Source organism: Leuciscus leuciscus (genome assembly GCF_965113295.1).
Source record: "Leuciscus leuciscus genome assembly, chromosome: 3".
Lineage (NCBI taxonomy): Eukaryota > Metazoa > Chordata > Actinopteri > Cypriniformes > Leuciscidae > Leuciscus > Leuciscus leuciscus.
This window is the reverse complement of record NC_138727.1, coordinates 61,954,304-61,973,228: the sequence shown is the minus strand read 5'-3', so window position 1 is coordinate 61,973,228 and position 18,925 is coordinate 61,954,304. Positions and strand designations below refer to the sequence as shown.

The window sequence follows — 18,925 nt, the reverse complement described above, 5'->3', positions numbered from 1 at the left end:
CATGAAGACAGTAATATAATAAACTGCAAAACTTTGAAAAATAACTATTTTACTAAGCAGCAATTTCAGCAAGATTGTGGATTCAGCAAGATTTCAGCAGTTGTGGACTAATGGTGAGAGACGTGGTTCCAACTTGTTAGAGTGGTGTACCTCCTTCTGCGTACCCCCTCTCTTCCACTTAGACTTCAGTCATACCTTTTCCATTAAGGGACAATATTTGCCCCCTAAATTTATTTCTCAGTGGGTTTTTTTTTTTTTACCTTTATGAATAACTTTATGAAATAAAAAATGTTTTCAATGAAAAATGTTCAATAGAGCAATATGCAATGACGGAAAAACGAAGTGATACTTTGAAATATTAAACTAAAACCAATACTGTAAGTCACTGTCTTCTCAATGAGCGAGTCATTGAGTCATTCTTACATTCAGTAACAAAGCAACTAGCTGTATTTATAAATGAATCATTGAATGATTGACTCACAATTCTTTTCAAAGCTGCAGAATTGTTTACGAAACACGGGTGTGTGCTGTAGTTCCGCTTTTCTCTTTCGTTGGAACTATTATTTCGTTGCAAAATAGAGTAAGTACTGATAGTACTGTGTTTAAAATACACATTTTATTTGTTGACCTGTTGTATGATAATCAATGTCACGTTTGCCACCGTGTGGATATTTGGGAACAATTGCATTCTTGCTCATTATCAACATTAAATACAACAACTCGCACAAGGTGTTTTTGTATCAAAGAAAGTTTGAGTCTTAAACCTCTCACTCTGTGTCTATATTGGAAGAGTTCAGATGCAAAAGCCTCTAAATGCCATTTGAAATTTTCTTATAGAATGATCATTTTTATCAAGCTCGTATACTTAAAATCAATAATTTCACTTAAATGGCAATGAAGATGATCTATTAATGATCATTTAAGTGAAATTACTGAACTTAAATATACAAGCTTGATAAAAAATGATCATTCTATAAGAAAATTTCAAATGGCATTTAGAGGCTTTTGCATCTGAACTCTTCATTTGTTCTTCATGTGAGTACGTACTAAATCCCCACTTTTGGTGCGTTGTCGAGAACGGCAGTAATGTAGCGCAGCAATACTCTGCACGCAATCTGTCATATGCTCGCTGCCTGTCACTTATCACTTATTAACAGATAAGTAGGAGTCAAAATGAAAGAAATATTCAATTTGTGAAATATTGATCCAACACAAAAGTACAATATTGGAAAATCAACCATGTGACCATGTGAGGAGAAGACCAGAAATGACCAGTCGAGGAGCATTCAAGTGGGACTGAAATTTGCCATGGAGGGATAAAAGATTATGAAATAAAAATGGTGGGTAACAAGATTAATTTGGAAGCGAGGGTTTACAGATCACAAACTAGCGGGAGACGCCTCATGTTGCGGTCGTCACGATCGCAGAAAAACTATATCTAGGATCAACACTGTTCATTTATTGCAGCATGCATTGCATTGGAACCAATCACAAACTGCCTTATCCACCTGGCACGCTATTGGGGGGTTTAACACAATGACGATAGAGAAGCAAAGTACGTCACCCGGATCGTTGGTCTGATTGGTTGAAGGACTATCCAATTGCGTTCAGAGTCATTTGAACTATGCCCGCTGATCACGCCTCTTGTGCAGGAGAAAACACAGAGCAGACTCACCAGACTAATGTTCAATCTTAAAAGATTGAGCTTGGTCTGGTGATAGCCAGACTACACAAAGACTAGATACCCAGCATGCACTGCAGCATGAAGGTTTCGATCGTCACCATTGTTGAGATTCATAAGCTGATTCTTGATGTCTCTTTGTGTCTAAATGACACAGTAGTTCAAATGTTTGTGTCTTATTTTGCAATTCAGATCCATTATAAATGATTATGACACTGTTGGATATCAAACTGTGTAATCTGAGGTCTATTATAATTTAAAATATCAATGTCAAACAAAATAATAAAACATCAACATCTAAATCTCTGTTAATTCTCAATAAGAGCTTCTGTAGACGTCTGACAGAAATAAAGTCAGTCTGGTTAGTAATAAGTGAAGCTGGTAATGTTGTTTGTGGAGTTGTTTAATCCTCCTCTGCTGAGATCTTCACAGATTTAATGTCTTTTATTTCATCTAAGGCTGTGGCTGAAGTCAGTTGTATGTTTGGAGAATGTTCTTATAAGAAAGATCTGTTATCAGGGTGTGCACTCATACTGTGAGCTGACCATGTGACACCACGCACGTCCCATCATTGCCTCTCTCATCTACTATGCAATATCACAGTTTGACATGTCTGTCATTGGAAAGTTCCACGTGGTGTCATGAATAATTAAGAGCAAGTGTCTTCTCATTGGATAAGAAAACTCAGTCACATGAATAATTATGAGACACCGATGAGTCATCAAAGTACTATAGTGCTCTGACACGATGAAGATTTTAAACCCGGAAGATGAAAATAGCGGAAAAAGCTATGGCAGGTGATGTTCAGATGTTCCCCAGTCACGCGAGACACGACAGACACTAAATCAGGGCATAAATGAGAGATTTAATATCCCAAAGTCTCTTTATGGCACAGCAGTACTGATCCTTGAGTCTCTGTTATAGTGACAGTATGGGCTGTTTAGTCTAATGTAAATCATGTCAGCTATGTTTTGCTAGGTATGTTTTGTATGTTGTTACACAGCTGTTATTAGCGCTTCACTGATGTCAAGAGTGTGTGGAAATATAGCACTGTATGTGTGACCAGCAACACTTGTTAAATACAGTCTTCTAGACTGCAAACAACCAACAAATCATTATATATAATTTTACAATCAGATGATGATCTTAAAAATAATATCAAAAGGCTAATGGCATCTTACCGTTATTAGTCATGTGATCTGAAGCTGTTGTGGTTGGTTTACGTGACCTCCTCTCTGATGTGTCTGAAGCACAAATAAACATTGGGTTTAATTCATGATTGTAGCAGCCCTTGGATCCAAAAAGAGAGTCTCGACTGATGCATAAGGTGTTTCTTTATTTAGTTCGCCAAACCAGCATGACGTTCAACTTTCAATCCATCATCACCTTAGCACCGTGAAAACTGTATTAAAAACATACATACAACAAACATTTCACACACTTGTTTTCACGGCTACAAACATCATTACATGAACAAACATTCAAGGTGACAAACATTAATTACACAGCAAAATAAACCATACATATGTGCAAACAATTTTCTGAATTATATGAACGAAACATATCGTACCTCGCTGCGCTCACCAAGGAATGCAAAACAATATACGATAGTCCTTTCTTCCGTCATGAAACGGGCGTCGAGTTCAAGTTCATAAAAATAAACAAAATCTCAGATAAAATCCACATGTATGCTCAAACACAGCTGCGTACCATTCACACCCACCAGCTACCCTTTAAAAGCTCATCTTCTATTGTGCAAACTACGGTGCCACCAAAGGGACAAATTTCAACATCACAGGTGCACAGGATTTCCGGTCAATCACATACAAAGAACATTAAAGCGGATACAAAATATAGAATTATTTGAATAAATTGAATAAAAGATATTTTACCAATAACCCAACCCATATTTCATTTAATCAACAGCATACATTAAAACTCCAAAGTGGTCCTTTACACTCCCACCAATCATGTCATGATAATTGCAACACCAAAAAAAATCATACATGATTCTTAAGATCTTATAGACCACTTACCATCCCAATATTGGACAATTGTGCAAATAAGCATAGAGTTATGTTAATATGATGGGTTATGCATGTTTGTATGTTTGTCTGTGCATGTATGTATGTGGACGTATACTTTGACTATTCACTTTCAAAAAGCAGCACCAACTTTTGAATAGGCCTCTCTATAACAGAAGGTTTAGATGGAAACTGATGCTTTCCTGATTTCTGTTCTCCAACTCGTATTTTGACTCTTCGCACTAAGCCATCACTATCCATAAAGGTTTCCACTACACGCCCCAACTGCCACTGGTTTCTTGGGAGGATATCTTCCTTTACAATGACCACATCATTCACTTTGAAATTGCGCCGGGCCACGTGCCACTTCTGTCGTGTGGAAATGTTCTGGAGGTATTCTCTCTTCCATCGACTCCAGAACTGCTCGATCAAATATTGAACTCGGCGCCATCGCTTTGTACAGTATACATCCTCACTCTCAAATTTCCCAGGAGGTGGAAGAGCAATTTTTGACTTCATTAGGATTAGATGATTAGGCGTTAAAGGTTCAAGAGAGTTGGAATCATTTATTCCATCTACGGTCAGTGGGCGGCTATTAACGATGGCCATGGCCTCGTAAAAGAGTGTCCTAAGGGAGGGATCATCAAGCCTACCTAAACTTTGAGCCAAAGTAGCATCCAACACACTTCGAACAGTGCGTATCTGGCGCTCCCAAACTCCACCAGCATGGCTTGCTGACGGGGCATTGAAGACAAACTCACACTGATGCTCAGCCAGAAACATTTCCAAAGCCTGGTTGTCACACTGTTTAAGTGCTTCTTTCAATTCATTACTAGCTCCTATGAAATTCCTGCCTTGGTCACTGTACAGTTGGCGCACTACTCCTCTTAGGCTGATGAGACACCGTAAGGCATTGATAAAGGAGTCAGTGGATAGATCTTCTAACATTTCAATGTGGACAGCTCGGGAATAGAAACAGGTAAATATCAAGCCGTACCTTTTGTACTCCTTCCTATACCTTTTAATGACAAATGGTCCAAAGCAGTCCATTCCACAGTATGTAAATGGGGCAGATGCTTCAACACGCTCTTTAGGAAGCTCAGCCATACGCTGCTCTTCTACCGGACGCCTCAGCTTCCTGCACTGAACACACTTGTGTATCAGTTTCGCAACCAACTTGCTACCACTGATGATCCAGAATCCATTTGCTCTAAGCTCCATTTGAGTTTGACTTCGACCTTGATGGCATACCTGTGCATGATAGTGCGACAATACAAGCTGGGTGATATGGCTGTCTTTGGGTAGAATGCGCGGGTGCCTAAATTCTTCACTAAGTGATGAATGTTTCAATCTTCCACCAACACAAAGTATGCCCTCTTTAAGAATGGGATCAAAACTAAAAAGGGGACTAGAACATGGAAGACTTTCCCTTGTTTCAAGTGCCTTTATCTCTTGACTGAATGCTTGCTGTTGGGCAAGCTTTATCACTGCTTTGGCAGCACTCTCTCGCTCTTTAACAGTCACAACATCAGTTTGACACTTTCGTCCAGACACTAGTCTCTTAATTCTCGCCACTACCTTCAGGAGTGTTGTCCAAGAGGATAACCTAGACAGGCGATCAAGCATGTTCGTGCAATCGGTCACTCTTATTGCAAATGCCTGAATGGTTTTAACCTCTGGGTCACCAACCAAAAGGTCGAGTGATGAAGTAGGTTCTGGATGGACCTCTTCCTTCCACAAAAATTCAGGACCTGATAGCCAGGTTGTTGATAAAATGTCTGATGCACGGAGCCCCCTAGAGGCGTGATCAGCTGGGTTTTCCTTTGTATCAACATAAAACCACTGGCTCGGAATTGTGTACTCTCGTATCAGCTGAACACGATTCGCCACAAAGATATGAAATCTCCGTGCCTCGTTGTTGATATATGCTAGAGTGACTTGAGAATCTGTCCAGAAGAATTCTTCATCAATCTTCATATTCAGCTCTGATTTCAGCAAAACGCTCATTCTGGCTGCGACCACAGCAGCTGACAGTTCCAAACGGGGAATGCTTGTAATCTTTGATGGTGCAACCCTAGCCTTTGCCATGACGAAACTGCAGTGAACTTTGTTCCTGACATCCTTACATCGAAGGTAAGAACATGCACCATAGCCTACACTGCTTGCGTCTGCAAAGTGGTGCAATTCTACGCTCACAATCTTGCCAAAGTCTTGTGGGTGATAACATCTTGGGATCCAGACTATTTTAAGGCCTCGAAGACCAGCCTTCCATTCCTCCCACCGTGGGAGCAAGTCCTCAGGAAGCAGATCATCCCATCCAATACTCCGACGACATAGTTCCTGCAAAATGCACTTTCCACTTAGAACGAATGGAGCCACAAAACCCAGAGGATCATACAAGGAAGCTATGACTGATAGAATGCCACGGCGTGTGTCTGGCTTGTCTTTCAAGTTTATGTTAAATTATCAAGTTATGTTAAACATAATCAAGTTTATGTTATGTTCACTTTCAATTAGCCACTGAATACCCAGTGCATATTCTATTGAGGCTGAATCAGGATTGAGGTCAAGCTGTTTGACCCTTGACACTCTTTCGGATGCCTCAACACAATGAAGAGCCTCACTTTCATTCGAATTGAATTTGTGGAGTCGTAGGCCTCCTCTTTTACACAACTCTTGTGCTTCAACTATCAGTTCACAGGCCTCCTTAACTGTGGGAACACTCACTAGCCCATCATCAACGTAGAAACTATTTTCAACAAATGCCGCTGCAGAGGGATAAAGTGCTTTGTATTGCTGTGCAAGATATTTCAGGCCAAAGTTAGCGCACCCTGGAGAGGAAGCAGCACCGAAGAGATGGACTGCCATCTGGTATTCCTTAGGCTCATGATCAAGGTCTCCATGCTCCCACCATAGAAACCTCAAATAACTGCGATTGTCAGGTCTAACGAAGAACTGATGGAACATCCTTTCAATATCGCAGATGATGGCCACCTTCTCCTTTCTGAAACGACAGAGAACTCCCACCAAGGAATTAATCATATCGGGGCCTGTCAGCAAAGTATCGTTCAATGAGATGCAACAAAATTTAGCTGAACAATCAAAGACAACTCTCAATTTGCCAGGCTTCTTCGGATGGTACACACCGTGGTGAGGTATGTACCAAACAACATCTCCGACAGATACCTCTGGGGCTGGCTCTGCGTCACCTTTGTTGATCACATCCTCCATGAATGCCTTGTAATGACCATAAAACTGTTGATTGGCTTTGAACTTCCTCTTTAAGTGCTGCAAGCGAATTATTGCCAGCTTCTTATTGTTAGGTAATGATGGGGGATTTTGGCCTTTAAATGGGAGAGGCATCTCCAAATGACCGTCCTCTTTCTGCTGAATGTTTTCACTAAGAATCTGTATGAAGCGCACATCGTCTTGAGAGACACATTTACCCTCAGAATTCCTCTCGTTGAAGTCAGACTCCAGAACCTTCAAGATGTCTGCGGCCGATGGAACTGGCATCTCTCTCACTGCAACCCTATGTACGAATCTTTGACTTCCCTGCCTATCCAAGTGGGGATTAGCTGCTCCTATGATACTCCATCCCAGCTCGGTCTTCTGTGCGAATGGTTCATTCTCCCCACCAGTGATGACCTCAAGGGGAGCTAAAGCTGAAGGACAATCACAGCCGATCAACAGTCCCACTGCACAGTCCTGAAGAGATGGCAAGTTATTTACAAGATGTTTGAGATGAGGCCACTGCAATGCTGTGGTTCTGGTTGGTATACAAGACTTATCAACAGGAATAAAGTCACGTGTGTATGCTTGCCGTAACTGTATGTGATTTTCAGAATGAAAGCTTCGAACTAGCAAACCACACACACTTTGACTGGCTATAACTGTGTCTACAGCGGTCATTGTGCTAAGCTTCAACTGTAATGGTTGAGAAACTACATCCAACTCTCTGACAAGATCTTCCAAGACAAAAGATGAATCACTCTGTGTGTCAAGAAGCGCATAGGTAAGAATTTCCTTCTGGGGTTCTTTCATAGATGACAAGAAAACCGGAACAATACTTGAGGTAGCAGAAGAATTCTGAGTTACTGCATGGGACAAGACTTTGCGGACTTGCTGATTTGCTTGTCCTTCTGTGGAATCAGAAGTGAAACTTCTCTTTATTTCACCGGATCTCTCCTCTCTCTCTTCATGCAGACAGGTTGGATGGCGCCAGCTACACACTCCACAGACATGCCGCGTTTTACAATCTTTAGTTATATGTCCCTTACGCAAACATCCAAAACATAGATAATTTTGATGTATGAACAACCTTTTATCTCCCATAGACTTGGCAGCAAAGACTGGGCACTTAACAATGCCGTGCAGCTCATCCTTACAGACAGGGCATGGCAGCTTTGGCTTGAAGGGAGACAAACTTTCTGACTTAAATGCATGATATTTTGTTTGGGCACTTGTACTGAGGGCCTTTGCCCTCTTGGGGAACTTTTCATCTACTGAGCTGGAGCTCAAAAAGGAAGAAGTGATGGGATTACAGGCTATACGGGCTTCCTTCAGCACAAACTTAGTAAAGTGTTCAAAGATTGGATATTCTCCAGATGCATCAAGCTGCTCTACTACGATTCGGCTCCATTTGCGAACAATCCAGTCTGGTAATTTTTCCAAAAGCTTACGATTTTCCTCACAATCATTTAAAATGGCCAATCCTTTGACATGGGGCATAGCTTCTTCACAGCTCTTTAAAAAGTCAGCAAAATCTCTAAGTGCTAGAGAATCATTAGGACTAATCTTAGGCCATTTCATCAGCTTATCTCGAAACGCTTTCTGCACAATGAATGGATTTCCGTACCTGTCCTTTAAAACTGCCCAAGCACCTTCATATGCATCCTCAGAGCTCCGGTAAAAGAATCCTTCCACAGCCTTCCGTGCCTCTCCTGAGAGGTAGCCTTTCAAATAGAGCATTTTTTCACTAGCAGAGATAGGTTTCCTGTCAATTAGAATTGTGAACGACATCCAAAAGTCAACAAATTTCAAAGGATCACCAGCAAACATGGTTGGTTCAGGAACAGGCAGACGATTTAGACTTAATGAGCTTGCAATTGCTTCAGCTAAGTTGGCTGTTACACTCTGAGATGATGGTTGCGATTGGAACAGGGAGACTCCTGTATCTAGTTGTCTATTTGAATATGTAGCCGGAGTGATTCTGACAACAGAGGCTGTATTTGGTTCTCCCACCATGTTCTCCACATCACCTTCCAGTTTATTGTATATTCTAACTCGAGCTGCAGCCACTTTCACATCCATGCTTGCTTGCAACATTTTTAGCCTTGTTTTCTCCTCTTCTAACTTCAGTTCCACTTCTACTTGTTTCTGCTTCATTTCTATCAACATTTGTGACTCATGGAGTTTCCATTCACTTTCCAGCTTAATCAGTTTGGCCTGTTGAGCTTGTATCTCTTCAATAGACTTTGCCTGTTCTAATTTGGCTGCGAGATCTGCTTCCGCATCTACTCGCTTGCTAGAAGCCTTAGAACTTGTGATTGACAGGTTATCTAATTTTATGGATTCTTCTGAAATAACACTTTCGGTGCTTGTCTCACCAAAGACAGATTTATATTCTTCACGACTTAAAATCATTCGCACTCTTTCTTTTTCAGCTTCCTCTTTAAAGGTCTCTTGAACTAGTTCTACATCGAGCCGTCTACTCACAAGATCACATATTTCTGTTGTCAGTGTGTTACAAGCATCCAATTTCTGCACAATCTCTGGTGTGCTAAGAGAATTCCGTTGAAGTGGCTCATAATTTTGATTTACACGGTCGTATCCACTCTGAATGTGTTGGTTTATTTTATCAAGATCCTCTTTCAAACAGAATTTCTTAAGCCTAGTTCTAGATTCTCGTGCTATCTGCTTCCAAGATTCATAAGCTTTCAAAAATGCCTTTACATGCCTTTTAGCTTCCTCTTCACGCATTTGTTTACCTTTCTCTGTAAGCTTTCGTTCACGAGAGACTGTTTCTTCTGGGCCTCTAGATTTCTCTTCTGACATGTTTGTATCACTAATTGATGTATTTCTAAATTAAAGTGATTCAGGGAGCTGTGGTTATAAGATGGTGGTGTAACCTAACACTGCTCACTTCAAATACTAAGATAGACCTACCCAAAATGTAAATTAAATACCAAAAAACACTTTAAGTATTCAAGACAGCTTAAGAATTAGAATGGCTAAAGTTAATTCGAAATGTAAAGCTCTTTACCATACAATTTAATCACATTTCACAAATTTTTAAATTTAAAAGTGAAAATCAACCATTAAACATTTCATATGTGTAACCTTTTCAGATATTTCACAATTCACTCACAAACACAAGAGCCTGTTATTTAGCCTTACGACTTGGATGAATCAGGATATGGCCATGTAAGTAAACAGTTCAGTTTCAGTTAGTTCGTTGTTTTTTTTGTTTGTTTTTTAAATGCCCGATAACCTGAGTCTCTCACCGCATCTGTAGTCTCTGTTAAATGTGCTACTAATTTACGACCTTGTCTGGATGCGTGGAACAAACAATGACAACCTCCGGAACGAAGACGACGTGCAGCATAGCAGATGACTCAGATGTTGCGTCGAGTTTTCACTGTAGCAGCCCTTGGATCCAAAAAGAGAGTCTCGACTGATGCATAAGGTGTTTCTTTATTTAGTTCGCCAAACCAGCATGACGTTCAACTTTCAATCCATCATCACCTTAGCACCGTGAAAACTGTATTAAAAACATACATACAACAAACATTTCACACACTTGTTTTCACGGCTACAAACATCATTACATGAACAAACATTCAAGGTGACAAACATTAATTACACAGCAAAATAAACCATACATATGTGCAAACAATTTTCTGAATTATATGAACGAAACATATCGTACCTCGCTGCGCTCACCAAGGAATGCAAAACAATATACGATAGTCCTTTCTTCCGTCATGAAACGGGCGTCGAGTTCAAGTTCATAAAAATAAACAAAATCTCAGATAAAATCCACATGTATGCTCAAACACAGCTGCGTACCATTCACACCCACCAGCTACCCTTTAAAAGCTCATCTTCTATTGTGCAAACTACGGTGCCACCAAAGGGACAAATTTCAACATCACAGGTGCACAGGATTTCCGGTCAATCACATACAAAGAACATTAAAGCGGATACAAAATATAGAATTATTTGAATAAATTGAATAAAAGATATTTTACCAATAACCCAACCCATATTTCATTTAATCAACAGCATACATTAAAACTCCAAAGTGGTCCTTTACAATGATACATAATATATAGATGACAGTTATTGCAGAATAAAAACTATTTAAGATTGTTTGCTTGCATATATTGAGCCTGCATTTAAGAAGAAGTCATATTGTGGCCAGTCATGTGACCACTTTGAACTTTATATGACACAGCTGTTATTAGCTCTTCACTGATGTCAAGGGTGTGGTGCAAATATAGCACTGTATGTGTGACCAGCAACACTTGTTAACCCCCTGAGGTCTACGGTATCGCCGGCGATACCAGCTCGCTTTTTTTTTTATCAGTGTAAAATAAACTCATAAATACTCTGTTGACTTTGATTTTTCATAGGAGTTTCGTACATCAATCGATTCTGTTAAATGTGTATTATTTTTGTGTGTACTCATAATAAAAACAAAGTGTTGAGCTTTTCGCCAAATAAAGAAAAATAAACACGAAGCGAGTTCTGCCTTCTCTCTGTCAGTGAAGTCCATTCTGAAACGCGTCCGAAAATGAACTGTAACTCACCGAATACTTCTCACACAGACACGTGAGATATGTCTTTATGAAGCTTGAAATCTCTTCTTTTAAATGAAGTAATTTATATAAAAAACAAATGTTTTCAACTCATGTAATCCATTTGAAAGCAAGGAGAGGTACCGTTTTTCCTTCTGCCTCATTATCTCTATAATGAGTTGAGGCCGCCCCGCCCCCGGCGCTATTCAAATGGTAAATAGTTTAGGTGATCTAGTATGCATCGCATACGCCCCCCGATCAATGCCATAAAAACACAGTTTCTTCATCAGACTTACTGATAGTTCATCGCGTTTTGAGTATGGCACGCTTCTCCAGTAAAGACGCCCTTCAGATGATTCTGGACAGTGAGATAGTTGTTTCCTCAGAGGAAGATTGTAACTCAGACTACGAACGGCAGCATTTTGAAGAGCGAATTCCGCCGAGGACACAATTTCGGAGTAAGTTTTACTTAAAAGTCTTTTGTCTTTTATTTTTCGTGGATTGGAAAAAACAATATTACGTGACAGTTCTCCATTATGGACGCGAGCGCTCTGAAAGCGCACTAAAAGACTTTCAAACTTTCACAGAGACCTCAAAACAGAAACTACAAATCCTTTCTTTAAAACGAATTTCGTTTTGTATCAATTGTATCTTAATTTTAATATTTTTTTCATTAACAAATTTCCTGGATTTAAAGTAAATATAGGCTAGCAATCACAACATAAGGTGCTTGAATTGGAGATCATCATTAACCAGACCGTAGTCTACTCGCCTCACATGTCTAAAAAATGTGAAATATATTTACAGAAAGCTGGTTCTAAACAAAACCATCCAAAACAAAAAACTATGTAGCCTAATAAATGTGCATTTCTCCGGTGCGTCCACTAGCCTACTGCGAAGATTGCGAGTCAATAGCCTATCGTCAACTTCATCTTTGCCAGAAGTTAAATTTAAATTGCGTGTGTGAATGAATGATGATGTTTTAGCAAACTGTATTGCTATACTGAGATGAGTAATGTGAAATAAAATGAAATATGAAATAAAAGATGAAATATGTTGAAATAAAATGTAGGCTATTTGTATAAGCAACGTATTAAACTGCAAATTAACAATATGCCCTAATATTTCATGAAAACAACGTTACAGTCAGGCGAAATATGAAAGACAACATCTTGTTGACTAGATTTGGGTACAGTTTTTACTGTAGAATATACTGCCACGTCAAATAAGCTTTTGTTTAGCAATTTCTATATCTATTTTTGTCAAAAATAAAGTCATCAACTAAGATGTTAGCTGTTCCAATGTTGACTATATTCAAACTAATGAATACATAGATAAAATGTAGGCCTATAATCTTTTTTTTTTTTTACAAAGAAAGAGTACACTTGAAATATTGTTGAAATTGTAATTATTGTTGTAATTGTAACCGTTTTAATAAAATAGCAAAACATATTTACAAGATAGATGTAAGCAAAATCTTAAATGGTCAATATAAGTCTTCTTCTAAATATATCTTTTGTCCTTGCATTGTGGCTCAGTCAGTGTCACACCTGAGTGAATGGCTCATCATTATGCAGAGTGGGTGGGACATTGTATTCTAAGGTGTAAACCACTCCTCGTTCACGCCCCCTCGCATATTGGCTTTCCAAGCAAAACCTGTTTTACATCAATTTAAATCAATGTATGGTTTTATGTGAACGATAAAGCAAGACTATTTTCACATAATTTTGAAGAAAAAACTCTAGGCGAGGACATCCATTAGTCAAAAGTCTTATTGCCACATATTTAGTATGTGTTTTGTGGCCTTATTTCAGAAATTTTAGTTTTTAGTTTTTTCAATAACCATGCATAAACATTATTCTCTTAAAAATGAAAACATGTACATACACGTGGCTCACATATTATGGTAGCCCTGTTTGTGCTATATAGAGTGAATTTACACCTTTGCCATTAATATGATTATATGCAACTGAAAAAAGCACAAATGTCAGAGCATGTCAGAACATCTCAAGGGCCCCAAAAACAGCCCAGACCCCAGAGGGTTAATTACAGTCTTCTAGACTGCAAACAACGAACAAATCATTATATATAATTTTACAATCAGATGATGATCTTAAAAATAATATCAAAAGGCTAATGGCATCTTACCGTTATTAATGTTCAGATCAGATTAATTCTATACTGCATCCTTGAGTCTCTGTTATAGTGACAGTATGGGATGTTTAGCTTAATGTAAATCATGTCAGCTATGTTTTGGTGTGAACGGCTTCTCTGTTAACAAAGACTGATAATGGAATACATATAAAATGAAAAGCTATTTTACAACAGAAAGACCTGAACTTTTGTGTACAGATAATGTATACTTTGTGTTTTGAATGAGCGATTTCTCCATAACTGAGACAGTGTTGTGTGTGAGAAAGTGATGCGGGTCAGTGTCTGTGGTGTGAACACACTCGCTTATCATCATCTACAGAGGATACTGTGGTTTCTGTTATCTCGCCTCTTTACATCCTTACACAGGGTTCCCACACCTTGGTTAAACACTGCGAGCCCTAGGCCTCCCAACTGAGTGGGTTTCTGTACGTGCGCTTTTGCTATTCGGGGAGTCTTGTAAGCCCAAATAAACGCTATGATAACTGAATCCAAAAGCTTGAAAAAAGATACAGGTACATAAGTAGGCACATTTTAAAAAAGGTAGAGGAACTGTGGTAAAGTGACCATTTTAATTGCATTAATTTTGCCAATCATAGATAGCGGAAGGAGCCTCCATCGCACTATATTATCTTTTAATCTGTCAATCTTAGCCAAAATGTTTTAGTATCATAATGCCAAGATATGTAAAGTGGTCTTCGACTGTTTTGAAAGGTGAGGGACCAACCTGGCTGGAATTTGCGTGTCTAATTTGTCATGTTGTTCCCGATATAAACAATATGTCACTTTGCAACATTTATTAATGCCAAAGTCAAGATTATGAGTTTAAGTCTTAAATCAATAGACAAAAAGGTTGTTGAGGGTGTCTGTTTCACATGTGAACGTCAGTAATTACAGTCAGTGTTGAGTATCGTGATGTTGTGGAGATCATCATGGGTTTGAGGGTCTCAGTTACTCACCTGTTAGAACCTTCAGATTCACTTCAGTGAGGGGATCTGTTCCTGATTTTATATCAACTCCACACTGGTACGTCCCAGAATCCCGTTCTCTCAGATCTCTGATGGTCACAGTGAAGACTGCTGAACTTGTGTCGTCATACAGAGAGAATCTATCATTCTTAACCCATTTATCTTTCTCATTAGTCTTGATTCGTTCTCTGCGCATTGACCCCTGTTCTTTAAAAAAATACTTTTTATTCTCTGTATATCCTTTATCATATTTGCATGTGATGTTGACTCCTTCTCCTGAATATCCTGTCACACTCATGGAGCTCACGACACCTACAACAAACCAGCATTAAAACACTTTAATATACACAGAAATTAACTTTAATCAACAGCCAATAAAACAGAATGAAGTTAAAGACTCTCCTCATCAATTCTGTGCTGTTTTTCATGATTTACTCTGAGTTCAGATTCTTACCAGGAATCATCAGCAGAGTGAAAGTCCAGAGGATCTTCATTCTTCTCTCTTATTAAATGATCTTCTCTGTTGTTAGTAGATTCAGTTCTTCTGAAGCTCTTGATGTGTGTTCAGAAGAGTTTTGAGTGTTTCTTTCCTGGTTACATGTTTAACATGAAGAGCTGAATGTGACAGAGTCGCCCACTTCCCCTGAGAGAGATAGAGAGAGAGAGAGAGAGAGAGAGAGAGAGAGAGAGAGAGACTTTGACTTTACAACTCTTTATTAAAACATGTACTAAAACGCTAAAATATCATATATTTCACCCTTGCAGACATATTGTTACAATATGCACATGCGGAAAAAGATTCCAAAATAAAAATAGAAACCTAAATAAAAAAATAAAAAATAAAAAAAAATAAAAAAATGAAATTAACCATTAAACATCACCAATTAAACACGATAGTTTCATCTTCACATATTGACAATAAAGCACCATTCACACACCATTTAGACTCAAATTCAAGTACATTTTTTGTAATTTGATAGAATTTATATTCCAGTCTGATTCTTGATTCAACCAATGCAGTAAACATTTTCAGCGCACTCATATTTCTCCCTTCAGCAGCCATTCTGCAAGTCTTCCAAATAGCTAGTTTAGCTTGTCCAACTGCAAAATTTGCCAAGGTACACTGTTCTCTGTGCGTTTTTGAATACTTACATCCATAAATAAAGAATGTATTGTTAAAACAAAAACCTAGGCTTCCAAGTATTCTTTCCAATAAGGTAAACAGTGGTACTAGCCTTGGACATTCAACAAAAACATGGAACACAGTCTCTGGATTAGTACAAAAATTACAGAAAGGTAAAACAGCCGTATTAAACTTAGAAACAAAGCTATTGGTAGGTAACACACAGTGCAATATTCTCCACTGTAAATCCCCAGATCGTTTCGGAAGGGGACCTTTATACAAGAGCCTCCAAGAGGGAGCAAGATCATCAGAGTCCATAAAGTATTCTCTCCATTTTGTATCACATCTCTGATTAATACTCCCAAAATAATCAGTCTTTACACATATCTGGTAAAACTCTCTTTTTCCAACAGCTTGAAAATCAAGCTCCTGTAGTCCCTTAAATTTCAATAACTTCCCCTCTTGGTCATCCTCTGTACAAACCCTTGGAGACACAAATAACTTCGGGAAAGAGCATTGCATCGAATCACCAGACAGGAAACAATTTACAAAGTGGAGGAATTGGGAAGGAAAAGCAGCTTTCAGATTGTTTATGAAATGTTCCACCATTCTCACAGACCTGAATCCCACCTGTTCACAAATTTCGGCTGCTGGCCTCCATTTTCTGGAAACAATATCAATCAGATGAGCCACTGTGGTCAAACCTTTGTCTATAAATGTTTTAGCAATGATATTAGACGTGCAAACATTGCCACCAAGAAAGGAGTTATAAAACAGTGGCTCATTCAGGCCAAAATGGTCATTTTCTCGTCCAGATTCCTTAAAAACGGTCCAGGAATTTAAAACTGTCACATAGAATCTTACATCAGATAGGCCTATAAAATGTCTACTATACAAAGACATCAAAAACAATTGTCTATCAAGGGAAAAGCCGCCAAAAGTTCTAAGCAAAGCCAGGCCAAATGACACCCATGGTGTTGTAGAATAAAGCAAAGTCTGAGCAACTTTTAGCCTCATAGCTTTAACTTTAGCGGTCACATCAATTAACCCTTGACCTCCTTCAGTAACTGGCAAGTAGAGAACTGCAGGGGGAAGCCAGTGATGACCGTCCCAAAAAAAATCAACAAAAATCTTCTGCAAACGTTGCAATAGACATTTTGGTGGATCAAGTACATTTAAACGATGCCACAGCATAGATGCAGCCAAGTTATTGATTATGAGTACTAGGGGTGTGCAAAGCAGCCGGTATTTGTATCTGTATTTGTATTTGTTGAGAGAGGAAAAGTATTTGTATTTGTATTTGTATTCGAGTAAATTTCAAAATAGGTGTAAAAATCCATTTTTTTGCGTTACACTTCTAATTTACGTTATAGTGTAAGTATTCTTTAATTATATATCAATTATAATAATTATGGATATGCAATATTGGTTGATGTTTTTCCATAAATCCAGCAATGAACATGTAACAAGGAACGTCATTGAAAAGAAAATAACATAACAGCCATTACCTACGTTAATGTTACTCTGTCAACAGCATATTGTCTAAATTACCAAGCTAACAGAGCTACTAGTGTTGTCACGGTGCCAAAATTTCAGTATTCGGTACCAATACCTGTGAACATCCACGGTTCTCGGTAACAATTTCGGTAAAGCTTAATTTAGATTAAATTTACATATATTAAAGTTTATATCACGGTTACAAAGATGGAAACTGTAGTATTAAAAACACTACATTAATATTACATTTGTTAGATAACAATAGATAAAATGACCTAACAATAAACAATAGTTAGGCTATATACTGTCGCAATTATTCTCCTTGGGGTTCATTTAAAAATACATTTTTAAAATCAAAAGTTAACATTATTTATGTTAACATTATTTAATGCACAATGAATGAAGTGAACAAACATGACCAATCAAGTGTTTGTATTAAATAACATTCACAAACATTAATGTTGTAAAAATATATTGTTCACTCAATGTGTTGATGTTAGATGCGCATTAAGTAATGTTAATGAATGGTATCTTATTGTAGTGTTACCAAACAGGAGATAAAACATGTTTTATTTGACTTGACTGTACTTATATTTAATCCAAAACTGCATTCATATTTAATTTTAAAAGAGCTTTTTAAACCTGCTAAGAGTTATCCAGCCAAGAATAAGCCTAGAACTGCTTTTCTGACGGACTGATATTAATGACAAAATGACGGCTTTTTTATTTCATTTCTCATCTCCATAAATATATCTAAAGCTAATGCAAGGGCTAGAAATCAATTAATTCTTTGCTGATACTTCGTAATCATGAAGAGCGCAGTTCGCACGCTTTCTCCTTTCCACAAGCGCTTGCCCTCCCGTGGCGTCTGTCGTTGCTATGCAGCGCGCTTGCCGCGCGCCTACATTTGAAATCTGCACGCGCAAAAAACGCGCTATGTGAACTACCCCTTATGACAACGTGACATTAGCCTAATCCAAAATATTTCAGCCACCACATCAGCAGCACCGCCGGTCGCCATGTCTCATGAGGAAACGTAGCTTTTTGATATAAAGTTTTTCTTGTTCCCGAATACAAATATTTTTAAAAGTATTTGTTCGAAATAAGTATTCGTAAAAAACACATTATTTGTGCTTTCCGAATACCGTATTCGGGTTCGGCTCCACCCCTAATGAGTACTCTACCCCTATAGGACAAATTAGGGAGAATCCACCTCCACCTTTGTAGACGGCCAGACACTTTATCAAATATACCTTCCCAATTATTCTCCATATATTTGTCAACCCCCATAAAAACCCCAAGCACTTTGAACCCTTCCAAGCTCCAAGATCAGAGCTGAGGAAGTACTGGAGGGCCTCCGTTCTCCCATTTGCCCAGCAGAAAGGAAACACTCTTTTGCCAATTTATTTTTGAGGAAGATGCTCTTTGATAGACATCCAAAGATTCTACCAATTTCTTAATATCTTCATCTGACCTTATTACCACTGTAACATCATCAGCATATGCACTTAGTTTAGCTGTTACCAAATCTGTACCATAAGGACACATTGTAGAAATCCCACTTAACTGACGTCTCAGAACTGCCAAAAGTGGTTCGATAACAATAGCATATAAAATACCTGAGAGGCCGCACCCTTGTCGGATACCTCTGCCAACCAAAAATGGCCTCAAAAGGGTGC

The 18,925-nt window shown here is 38.5% G+C and overlaps 1 protein-coding gene across 1 annotated transcript in view; it reads right to left on the bottom strand.

Moving 5' to 3' along the window:
* The window catches only part of LOC309493640 (uncharacterized protein), a 544,011-nt gene that overhangs the window by 16,604 nt on the left and 508,482 nt on the right, over window positions 1–18,925 (bottom strand). The window contains exons 7-8 of the mRNA XM_082162808.1: window positions 14,618–14,938; window positions 2,863–2,925 (exon numbers count right to left, since the gene is read on the bottom strand). Coding sequence (XP_082018934.1) covers window positions 2,863–2,925; window positions 14,618–14,938 — 384 coding nt within the window. The remainder of the gene's footprint in view (window positions 1–2,862; window positions 2,926–14,617; window positions 14,939–18,925) is intronic.